Source organism: Alternaria metachromatica, assembly GCF_023757995.1.
Source record: "Alternaria metachromatica strain BMP 0045 chromosome Unknown scaffold_1, whole genome shotgun sequence".
NCBI classification, from domain to species: Eukaryota; Fungi; Ascomycota; class Dothideomycetes; order Pleosporales; family Pleosporaceae; genus Alternaria; species Alternaria metachromatica.
In genome coordinates this window covers 2,510,993-2,522,592 of record NW_026055492.1, presented here as the reverse complement: position 1 = coordinate 2,522,592, position 11,600 = coordinate 2,510,993, and the positions used below count along the sequence as shown (strand labels likewise).

Here is an 11,600-nt window from a genome sequence, read left to right as displayed (position 1 = left end):
GCCCATTAATGATGTGATCGAACCGGACAGGAGTGTCTCGAGTAGATGTGTGGCGTGGAGCCCCCAAAGACAGTAATGAAACAAACTAGACGGCCGTGCGTCGGTGCTATGGATTACGCCTGGTTATTTTGGATATGATGTTGTAGGTTCGTCAGTCGTAGCGCGGTGGTGACATCCAACTTTTCTGATGGTAGGTGTGCTCTGTAAAGGTACGGAGTTTCTCCGGGTCGTGATGTAGTCGCACCCGTTATCGAGTCCGCAGATGGTGGTTCAAGCTCTTCCCCTAGTTGACGTTCGGATCCGGGTTTCGCACATTCAATTGTCGTCCGTAGTCTCGGCTGTCATCGATGCTTCCAAGACTTTCCCGGCTGGCGTTCGCGCCATGGAAGGTCAAAACAGCGGTTGGGTTGAGTCGCGAGTCGACTAGGATGGGTTGACTTAGACGGCGGCTTGATGGTGTAACGGGCGTGATCGATTCCTCGTCGTGGCGGCTCCGTTGCGAACCGAAGTTTGTAACAAGCTGGGTCGGTGACTTTTCGCTACGTCCTCCTAGCAGGCCGGCTCTGCTCATGGTGCTCACATTGCGCGAGATCCCAGCGGAACCACCGTCATGTCCGCCGTTTTGCTCGTCTTGCTGCCTCTTCCTCCGCCAGAGGACGAACAGTACACCACCTACGATGGCTAACAAAGCTATGACACCGCCAGCAACACCACCGGCAATGGCGCCCACGTTGGGGCCGCTCTCATGACTGGTTTCCTCGGAGGCAGCCGCGGTCGGAGTAAAGACGACTGTTCTGGTAACGACACGACCGCTTTCGGTTAGGACGGTTGGCGTTGTGACAGGTGCCATGGCTGAGGTCGGTTCATCGTCGGCTTCGGATTGAGTCGCAGATGGCTTTTCGGTCTGCTTGATGTGTTAGCTATGTGCTATAGACAGGATTGAGAGCAAATACAGTAGAAGAAGAAGTAGAAGACGGTGCCGTGGTGACCAGAGAGATGACAGTCTCCGGGTCAGGCGTCACAGTGACTGGTGGCGGAGCCGGAGCAGACTACCACGAAGTCAAACACCGGTCGCACAAAATAGTACGCATAGAAATCAAGAAAGCAAGAGAGATGAAAGACAAGAAAGACGCGCGCGAGAGAGGAGGGGGAATACTAACAGTCGGAGCCTCTGTGGGTTTATCTTTGGTCTTCGAAGGCTCGGCGGAGGACGTGGGTTCCGAGCCTCCGATGGTGCCGGATACCTTGCCGTCCATTTGGATGTACATGAACAGGTTGTTGTCCTTGTCGCCGCACTTTTCGGCCGGGAAGCCAGGGCAGTCCTTCTGGCAGTCGCTGATGTCGGCTGTCTCCCCGGGAGCGTAGTTTGAGCACCAGCAGTCGGTGTATTTTAGAACGGCAAAGGCATAGGTACCTTCCTCCTTGCAGTGGTTGGTGCAGTTGCCGTTGGACTGGTATGGCCATGTGTCTGAAGACGTTAGTTGTGGATCGTGGAGATAGGATTGACATGTCACTTACAGACGTCGTCATCGCTACCCGTGTTTAGACTGGAGCAATATGATTGCGTAAAGCCCTGTGCACTTGCGCGCTGGATGGACGATAGCAGAACAAAAAAGGCGAGGAAGCCCAGCAGCGTCGAGGCGAATCTATGCTCCATGGTGATGGATGTGTGGGGTTGTGGGTGGGAAGGTCGAGGTCGCTTGTATAGGCGCGGTCTTTGTGCGAAGGTCTTGACAATGCTGTTTGTCCCTCGGTAGTGAATGGGCGCTTGCGGCGATGAGGACTTGGAACAGCGATTGAACGCCTCCGACGTCGTGAACGAGCGATGGAGCTGGTGATGGAAGTTGGAAGGGCCTCGAGAGGATTCCAAGTGGGGTCGATGGGTGGAAGTGGTGTGAGGTGGTACGGACCAGTCGCTGGCAGAAAAGCGCCGGCTCGGTGGGATAGGCTACTGGGGGTGGGCGCGAGGTGTTGCTGGTATGCTTCACACTATCGTCAGCATCGCTGCCCGTGATGGATTGTCGGACGGGTGTCGCCGGTAGCACAGCTGGTGTGGAGAGGGAAGAGGTTGATGGCGATGCGGCTGTTGAGGATGGGAGCTGGTGGAGCTGCAGGACTTACCAGCGCTAAGTGAGGTCTGTGCTGGTGAATGGAGCACTTTCTGGCTAACTGATCTCTCCCGCTTTGGCCGTTAGTTCAAGAGTAGCCTCTTCCGCCTCTTCCGCACTGGCACTAGGTCTGACTCGAACCGCGGTACTCCCTGCACTGCCAACTCTGGGTTTTTGGTTGGCGCCCTGGGTGCTCCGCCGGCGTCGTGGGATGGCTGTGGGTGCTGAAACTCGACGAGGGAGTCGTGTGGTCAAACGTGAAGCACTCGGCCTATCTCGTGGGCATGACGTGCTCAACCTCGGACACCTCGCAGATCACGACTCTTTCGATCGCGATAACGCAGCAGACACGACACACAAGCCGTCGGTGATTCGCAAAGCCGTCTTGGTGCTCCCGTGTCCAGTGTTACTAACGCGGACCCTTTCCCGGAACTGATATGTCTCGCGATAATCGATAAAGCGACCGTCCTGGGCAGTCCAACTACTTCTGATCTGTACCAAACACCACACAAACGAATGTATAAGCGCACTTTCGATAACGAGCGTATGAAGAGAAAAGGGAGAGAACGTAATGGTTGGGTGCACAGCGCGGGACTTGCTGCATGTTTTGTCTTTTGATGCATGCTGATCCTCTGGCACGGGGCATACTAAACACCTCGGTGGCGTCGTATCGGACGCCTCCCTGTCGCTTACACCCAACCCAACCTGCAGCGACATCATCGCTACCTGCAGCCTGCAGTAAACAACATAAGCAGGTGTCCGCGCTATGTACCTGTTGTACCTGCAGCCCTGCTTACTGGCCGCTCTGCTATAGTCCAGGGTACAAGAAAGGTCATCCCCTCCGTGTATCTCCCACCCGCACCCCGTGTACAACCTGCAGAATTCATGCCTCTACCTGTGCGACCTTCCAAAACCAAGTTGAGGCTTGCCATCCCATGAAATGCGCAAGGCGCTTGGGCGCGCATGACAAAAAGCGCCGGCGCCCTCACGCCGTCGTCTAGCAACGGCGTTAAGCCTCATCGCTCCCTCACCACTCAAGCGGCGCGCGAAGAGCACGGCGACGCGCCCGCGAATCGAAACGTGTCAGTCAACGGCACCTCTACGACCCGACAACCAATCTGCACGCCTGCATCTTCAATCAACATGAAGTCGCTTCCCCCTCGGAAGCTCACTCACCCTATCTCTCCTCATCTCTTTTACGAACCCTCCACTTCAGCCTAAACCCTCCGAGAATTGCCCAACACCACAGTAACCACACAAACACGCGCGCCGACCTTTAGCCAAACACAACGACGGCCCTACCCACCGCAGCGAAGATGCCGGCCAAGCACCCGCAAGCCACCGCTTGACCACGCGTCTTAGCCCACGCCAGTCCCAAAACACGCCAAACCTAAACGCTCAATTTCGCTAACCGGGCACCGCGCGCTCGCGTCTGTCTCCTGAAAAAGGGCTATGACGCATGCATGGCCAGCCACCACCAGCCCAGTCCAGAAGGAGCACCCCTGGGTATCGATAGTGCGATCGACAGGGGAGCAGGGTAAGCCGTTGCTGCGCATTTTGTATTAAAACTGGAGCGCAGGCCTGGCATGTGCGGCTCGTCAAGGGGTGCAGATGAAGATGTTCACTCGCTCCAAACCTGGTGCTGCAATCCATTTCGTCATTCCGCGGGGACAAAGTTGGTAACGAGTGGGTTTTATTCGTGGATGCCTTGATGTGCGGCTGGCATCACTGGGTAGGATCGATGTGCTGGCATGTTGATCCGTGGGGAAGTGTGAGATTTTCTTTGATGTGCTGACGACGAGATGGGTTCCCGCTCAGGGTCGATGATCTCACACTCAAAATACACCTAGTCGACGATCTGATGCTTGGATGTTGGGGCGCGATGCTTACTGAGAGATTGACTGCTATATTCGTCCGTCCGCCTTTACGCCCAAGGCTCGAGGCGGAGGTAGGTCCTTGGACAAGTCTCTCAACGTTTGGTGAGATTGCAGCACCGATACCTGATGATCTCTCTCGATGATACTTTTTGCTTTTGCTCAGCCACTACAGCCTTGACACAAGGTTCATCCCATTTTGAGCTATCGAACCTGGTCCAAAAGTCGTTGAGATTCGATTTCGATTCCCGGTGCTATAGGCCTCCGAGGTATGGAGTGGGCCGCGCGCTATACAACAGCTGGGATACTTAGTGCTGCCCGAGCGTGCTTGCACACCTCAGTGTCAGCTTGGTCCAGCATCGCAAGGACTGTGACCAGGCGTGGTATACATGTTTGTTTTCAGGAAAATGTTGAAAAGGCTGAAGCTCTAGGTAGGAATGCAACTGTTTGGTATCAGACGCTGACAGAGAGGCTTGTCTGTGTACACGATATCTTACATGCAACATAGATGTATACATTGTGCCACGTCCTCTCTGAATCATACCCAGTACTCCTCGGAACAGACGTATACATCATCTTCCATCATGCATATATTGCATCATACATTATACTCAGACGCATACATACACTTCTATTGCGTCAGCCTACGAACCCGCGGTGACCAAGTACATCCTCATCATCAGATACGCTGCTGTTGAGCGGGGCTCTCATCCAAGCTTCTGTTGCTGATCCGAAAGCCTTAGTGAACATGACATTGGTGTAGATGGTTTCGTGGAATAACAGGCGCAACGGTCACATCCAGGGTCGCTTTACCTAGTTATCTGCGGTTCGAGTGTCGTCATTGTAGACGTAAACAGCTGTAGATGAGCGGGAGGAAGGGAAAGCACTGCAATATATGGCCGGGTCACGTACGCTTGAAAGTCAAGCTCATGGAACATGTGTCACGTGTACCATCCCTGTTGATGGAGACGCTCGTTTTGAAAGGGTTGCACGCGTTATCAAGAGACGCACTGATAGATACATCGCCGTTAGATGGATACGACTATAAGCAAGGGATCTGTTGGATGTCTCCACGGCAGCGTCAGAAGGTACAACTCATGAATTCAGCGTCCTCATAGCCCGCGAAATCGTTCTTCAGATTCCACGTCTACCAGTCTCTACATCTCCCCTCTACAACTTACTCTTCTTCCCGCCCTTAACCCCCGTAACACTCTCCCCACTAAGCATGAAATCAGGATACTCGAACCCACCCGCAAAGCCCGCGGTATGCCACGCGCCACCATCCACAACAAGCGTCTCGCCGTTAACAAAGTTACCCGCATCAGAAAACAGATAGATAGTAGCATCAGCAATCTCCTTGACAGCTCCAAAGCGACCAGACGGCACGGCCTTAGCCACCTTACTCTTAGCATCCGATTTCGACAGCCTCGCCATACCCTCAGTCTCAGCAATAGGTCCAGGAGCAATGATATTGGACGTGATACCCCGTGGACCCTGCTCAATAGCGACAGACATGGCCATGGCGTCTACACCTGCTTTCGCGACCGAGACGTGAGACTGCATCGGTGTACCTGTGTAATGCAGTGTAGCGCTCACAAAGATAATCCGCCCACCCGTCCCCTTAGCCGGCAGCGTCGTCCCATCCGTCCTATACCTCCCCGCCGACTCCTTAAGATACGGCAGCGTCGCCTTGACCGTATTATAACTCCCCAACACATCGATATCGATAACGCTCTTCATCGCATTCGGACTGATCTGGTCGATGGTCGCGAGGAAATTGCCGGCTGCGCCTGCGATGACAAAGTCCAGGCTCCCGAGTTCGCGAGCGCAGCGGTCGGCGGCGCCTTGCAGCAGTTCGGGTTTGCGCACGTCGATGGCGCCGATGCCGAGGACGCGGGCGCCGGGGCGCGCGGTTGCGATGTCTTTGGCCATGTTTTCGGTTTTCTCGACGTTGCGTCCGATTATGCAGGCGTTTGCGCCGAGCGCGACCATGGCGCGGACTTGGGCCGAGCAGATTGTGCCGGCGCCGCCGGTGCAGAAGACGACTTTGTTGTCTGGGGTGGTTGTTAGCTTTGATGGAGAGAGAGGTTGGGCTGTTTGAGCAGTGGTTATAGGCCAAGTCTGCCTATCCACGCCTGCTGTCCAGTATATGGGACATACCAAAGATGCCATCCCTCCAGACATTGCTCATAAACTGGTATTTCTCCATAGGCATGGTGCGCGGTGTTTTCCAGGCAGGTTCTATGCTATCGGGGTCGTCGGACAGGAAGCGTGCAGGACTGGCGGTGGTGAGTGAGCAGGTGATGACGTTGGGAGTTTATCGTCGAGTGCGGAGATCAATATGGAGTGGAGTATAAGTAGCTGAGGTTGCTCACGTCGTGTGAAAGTTACGGCCGCAAGCCCCGGCTGATGCGTGCAGGATACGCGTTGGTGTTGTAAGCCGAGGTACGACTGGCGAGATTACTCTCTTGATGCTTGCGATCCGCCCAGGGCGATACATTGCGCGCATCGAATGCATTTTACAGGTTTGAAAGACTGTGCAGAATATGTACGGTAAGGAGCGTCCTGACAATGAATCAACATCTTTCTTTCTATAGGCCGTGGCAGCGTGATTACTGATTAACATGTGCTCTTTCTCCGCATTCTGGAAGGGGAAGCTTGGGCCATCCCGATTTCTCCGAAAGATGACAGCCTGCTCCGGATGATGCCCGCAGCATCTCCGCAATCTTCCAAGCGCTGCATGCACGTCAACCTGCATTGCCAACAGATAACTCCACGACAGAGAAACCTCGCGATAGTCAGAGCAAGGCAATCTCCCCAAACCCTCACGGTACCATCACAATGGCCGCCCAAACAGTCTCAATATGTAAATTCGTCGGAACAATCACCCTGGGAATCGCTACTGTAAGTCAACCACCCGCCACTTCACTTCTCCAAGCTCCCCGCTTGAAAGCTATCAGAGCTCCAACCCCTCCCCCCCTCCCTATACCAAACCCCCAGGAACAACCCCCAGAAGACACTGTCCAGATAACTAACACCCCCTCAGGGCGTCTCAGCAACCGTCTCGACCATCGCCCTGCCCTCCCTCCTCGCCCTCCCCACCGCCATAAACGCCCGCACCTCCCTAATCTACCTCACCACCAAATCCACAAACCTATCCTCCTACCTCCGCCACATAACAACCTTCACCCTCTTCTCCGCCTACTGTCTCTCGCCCGCCCGCTTCCGCCACCCGTACCTACTTTACACATCCATCTTTGCGTTTGTGTCTGGACCCGGTGTCGAATATGCGGTTGGTCTGACCGAGGGCGGGAACGAGAAGAGGCAGGTTATGGAGTTGGAGGCGCAGGGCGATGAGGTGAATGGCGAGCAGGTGCGCTTGGCGGTTGAGCGGAAGCAGGTGGTTGAGTGGGTTAAGACGGGGTTGGCGGGCGTGGCGTTTGCGATGCAGGTTGTTGGGCTGTGGGGGGATGGTGCGTAGGGGGGAGTCATGTTATCATGGTGAATGGAAGAGCGTAGGGGCTTGCGTGGAGGATCGTGGTGGCTGTAGGAGATGGGTGGTGGATATACGATACTGGTGTTCTCTGAGTTTGGAGTAGGAGATGCGGATTGCTGTTGGTGTACTGTATTGTTTTGACTCTCCTTTCCTCGTTTGCGTGCTGGATACATATACATTTTTGTTAGCGACTATTATTATATCCCTCTCAGTTCCTCTTAACAGACGAATATCTCAGTGCACATTGGAAGAGCGTGAATGATTGCGACGTGTCAGAGGCATCGAGCTAAAGATATCGAGTGGACGACCGGGTTGATCACGTACACCATAAACTGGAGGCAAAGGTATGCTGGTATCTTGAATGTGATTCATGTTGCTATGACTGGGTATGTAAGAAACATGGCTCGATGATGAAAAACTTTTGCGCAGGATAGACCGAACCCAGAGAGTGGGCTCAAAGTCGCCTGTTGAATAGAACGAAAGAAATCGCTAAACTAATTGCTGCCGTCGTTGAGAGAAGACATCGTGAACGCTGGAAGAAAAACAAGAAGCACACGCCCTAACTGATACTGTGCATACGCATGCACGGCGATCGCGGCGTGATTCCAATGTGAAAGGCTAGCATGCAGCATGGCTCCGAGTTTTGTCTAGCAGAGAGTCTGAAGTAGAGAAAGAATGAAATGTATCCTCGACCATCCCATTGTCGCGTAGACACATTGCCGAATTCGTGGGAACCTTGGTTGACAAGTAGGTGATCCAAAGTTGGTCCTGGAGGTACACGCCAGATCCTGTGTTGTCGAGATAATCTCAAGACTGCTCGATTCTCATGCGCTTCGTCTTGGGATCATCGTCGCGTTTCGTACTGCGCTTCGGAGCTTGAGCGGGCTTCTTCATCTTCATCACCCTATCGTAGATCTCGGGGAAGGTCGCGTCATCGACGTTCAAGTCGGCGTAGTTGGCGAACTTGGATGGCGAAGCGCCGTCTTCCTCCTTCACACGCCGTGGAAAAAGGCTCTGTATCTGATGAAGTTCGTCCTGGAGGTGTGGGAGTAGCTCTTTCAGATCGGCGCGAATAGCTCGTCCATGCTCGCTGATCTGATAGTCGAGCATCTTCCGACCTCGAAGGTGTTCAGCAAATTCTGATAGTATGTCGTTGATTCTCTCGAAGTGTTTGTCGACCAAAGCCCCTGTGTCTCGATCGACTTTTGCCTGGAGCTTCTGGAAGGCGTGCTCAACGAACTGGACTTTCGAGCCAGAGAAGTGTGACTTCATACGGTTCTTCTGGAACTGGAATCGTCCCGGCTTCTCGTAAACCTTCTTTTGCTTCCTTCCTGGAACCGGTGGCTTCAGTTTTGGTGCAGCGTCATGGATGTCGTCATACCATTCGTTGGTGATAGAGCCAACGAGGTTGTTCTCTCTGCCATCTTTCATGACAGCCCAGTCTGAAGCGCGCTTCGTCAGTCGCTGAATATCAGTCACCAGCACCATCATATCGGTCTTGATCTTTTCCGGATAGCTGTTCTTGTCGTTATGCCACTTAACCTTGGCCTTTTCGACCGTAACCATGTTGCCACCGGCATCGTCGAGTTCGTTGATTACGCGCCGATGGAGTTGGTCGATAGCTTTGCAAAATACTTCTTCCATGTGTGCCATAAAGGAAGCATGTGTATTTGCCCACTTAGAGATACCCGGAGTCAGTATATCTGAAAGTTCTTTGTCCAAGTTACGACCGCTCTGAGGGGCTTTAGCGTACGACTTCCCGTTTGGAAGGGCACCTTTTCCTTTCATGGCTCTGTTGAATGCGGCAAAGTTCAACTTGCACCACTCTTCCACTTTCATGTTGATGCGATTCTGTAGAGCAGGTATGTCTGCTCTTAGCTTCTTCATGCTCTTCTCTGACATGTCTTGGAAGACCTTCATCACCCCAGTTTTCCAAGGTACCATGAACTTCTGTCCCACTACCTCGAACGCGTCGGCGATCGTGACGAACCCACCCTCATGGATGTCTACCCTGACTGTTCGTATGATCTTCTCAATCACGGCTGGCGCTGTGACGAACACGTGGCTCTCGTAGTCTTGCATATTCTGGGGTGCTACAAGAGCAAGGAGTTCTCTGCGAAGTTGTGGAATACCGGTCTCTTCAACTGAGAGAGCAGGTTGATCTTTGAACGTGAATTTTGGCTTCTCCAGCCATTCCATGTACACTTCTGGTGAGGTATGAATGATCGGTGGGAGTATGCCTGCCGATCGCCCCTGCAGTTTGTCTCCGATAGCTTTTGTTAGTCTCTCTGCACGTTCTGCTATCATATGTCGCTTGACACAACGATCCAGATACTTTTCGTACTTTTCGAGCAAGTTGCGCTTGACGATTTGTTCAACGTCATCTTCGTCGTCTAATGATGCCAGCATTTCTCGGGTTTCTTCCAGCAGGCGATTGATTGTGCTGTACGGCTCACATTCGTTCTGACCTTTTTGATTGTCGTCGATTATCTGTATACATTAGGTACCGCTTGCATACCAAGAGTCAAATTCTTACATCGATGTAGGTAGCAACCAAGCGCACGTTCTCTGCACCATGCAGATTGATCGCGGTGCGTGCTTGTTGCAAGAACATCTCGTCCGACTCGATACGTGTCGTGTTGCATACAATGACTTCGACCTGCACACTGTCGCGAATCTCATCAGCATGTCGGGCTCGCTGACGGTTGGAGTCACCAAAACCTACAAGAAATTAGTTTGAGCTGACTAAATGTTCGTCTTCTGGAAATCTTCTTACCTGGTGAGTCAATGCATTCCAGTCCCTGTTCGAGCCATTGACTGTAAAAGCTGATGATAACGTGATCAACCAAAGGCCATAGACATTTCTCCCCCTCGACTTGTGACATAAATCGTATCATTTGGCCCAGGAGCTGATGTTGATCATTCCCCATCATGTATGCAATACTATCACTGTCGACATTTGCGAAGTCGATTGCTTCTTTGAACTTCAGCTGGCAAAGCCTTACGAACGCTCCGCTCTTGAATACGGATGGGCTCCAGCTTTCCAGGAAACTTTGTTTGGAACCCCACAGAGCCACCAGGATGTCTTCCGCTGTGTCCTTGAGTGCTTCGAGCTTGGATTGGTCTGGGGCTTCTTCGGACTCGGGATCATCTTCATCTTCGGAGTCCTCTTCGGCGTGGTGGAAGTAGTAATAGTTGCGACATAGCTCCTTGAACATGGCTTCAAGTTTCTTCGTCTTGAGAAACCTAGTCTGGCCATGAAATTTCGTTGGACCGTCTTTTCCTTCTGCATAGTTCTTGTATCGGATAGCTGTACTTGTGCAAGCCTTGCCAGAGGTGCCAGTGGGAGAAACACCGTCGAGACTGAAAAGAGAGCACAGTAACTTGCTCTTTCCTGCGGCTTGGGAACCAACAAACGCCACTTGCATAGCAGGGCTTCGCTTGACTTGAGAAACCGATTGCGCGGCTTTCTCGATATGGTCGAGTTCTTTGTCGTCGTAGGGATATTTGTCCAGACATATGGTTATTCGTTGCGCAAACTCTTTCAGCCTAGTATCGATAGTCGTTCGAGGCAACCTTGACCATGGTGTATCGGGCATATCCTCGATAGTGACATCGTAGCGTTTTGGGTTTGGTTGAGTCTTCAGCCAAACAGCGAACTCTTCCAACGTCGGCAAGGGTATAGGCACCATGATTTAGACTCGCAGGTGCGAGCTCTGTCGTTGGAACTGGATTGGATCTACGCCATTGTTGTTAGTATTTGAAGTAAAAGTAAGAAGACTACTCACCCTTCTCTAATGGAAGTGATGGGAAGAGAGGGTAAGGATGAAGAAGGTTGAGATAGGAAAGATTAGTTTTATATGGGGAATGGATGGTGAAGGTCACCCCGTGACGATAGGCAGAGCAGAACGCGGTAAGAGGCAGAGAAAGAGCGAGTAATTGAAGGAGCTGACGTGTTAGCAATAAATGCAGGCAACTTCCATCTCGGAAGTGAGATTAATGAAGCTGGCGAAGTACGCAGAGAGTGAGAGATCGGCGAATATGTAGCGACCCTTCGTAGGAATGGACCACGGTAAAGGCGGCCAGGAAGCAATGTCTCGACCAAATTGAAGCATGGGTGAT

General features: G+C 52.7%; 4 protein-coding genes across 4 annotated transcripts; 1 reads left to right on the top strand and 3 right to left on the bottom strand.

Moving 5' to 3' along the window:
• Positions 1 to 283: 283 nt before the first annotated feature.
• J4E83_000815 (uncharacterized protein) lies at positions 284 to 1,530 on the bottom strand (the record flags this gene model as incomplete). The annotated part of the gene is made up of 3 exons (XM_049327772.1): positions 284 to 904; positions 1,415 to 1,421; positions 1,523 to 1,530. The coding sequence occupies 3 exons, from the start codon at positions 1,528 to 1,530 to the stop codon at positions 284 to 286; spliced, it is 636 nt and encodes a 211-aa protein (XP_049193917.1).
• A 3,622-nt stretch (positions 1,531 to 5,152) lies between these two features.
• J4E83_000814 (uncharacterized protein) lies at positions 5,153 to 6,197 on the bottom strand (the record flags this gene model as incomplete). Its single annotated transcript, XM_049327771.1, has 2 exons — positions 5,153 to 6,036; positions 6,143 to 6,197. 2 exons carry the CDS (start codon positions 6,195 to 6,197, stop codon positions 5,153 to 5,155), a joined length of 939 nt encoding a protein of 312 aa, XP_049193916.1.
• Positions 6,198 to 6,823: 626 nt separating this feature from the next.
• Positions 6,824 to 7,463, top strand: J4E83_000813 (uncharacterized protein; the record flags this gene model as incomplete). The annotated part of the gene is made up of 2 exons (XM_049327770.1): positions 6,824 to 6,886; positions 7,029 to 7,463. The coding sequence occupies 2 exons, from the start codon at positions 6,824 to 6,826 to the stop codon at positions 7,461 to 7,463; spliced, it is 498 nt and encodes a 165-aa protein (XP_049193915.1).
• Positions 7,464 to 8,285: 822 nt separating this feature from the next.
• J4E83_000812 (uncharacterized protein) lies at positions 8,286 to 11,170 on the bottom strand (the record flags this gene model as incomplete). The annotated part of the gene is made up of 3 exons (XM_049327769.1): positions 8,286 to 9,968; positions 10,015 to 10,199; positions 10,255 to 11,170. The coding sequence occupies 3 exons, from the start codon at positions 11,168 to 11,170 to the stop codon at positions 8,286 to 8,288; spliced, it is 2,784 nt and encodes a 927-aa protein (XP_049193914.1).
• Positions 11,171 to 11,600: the final 430 nt, after the last annotated feature.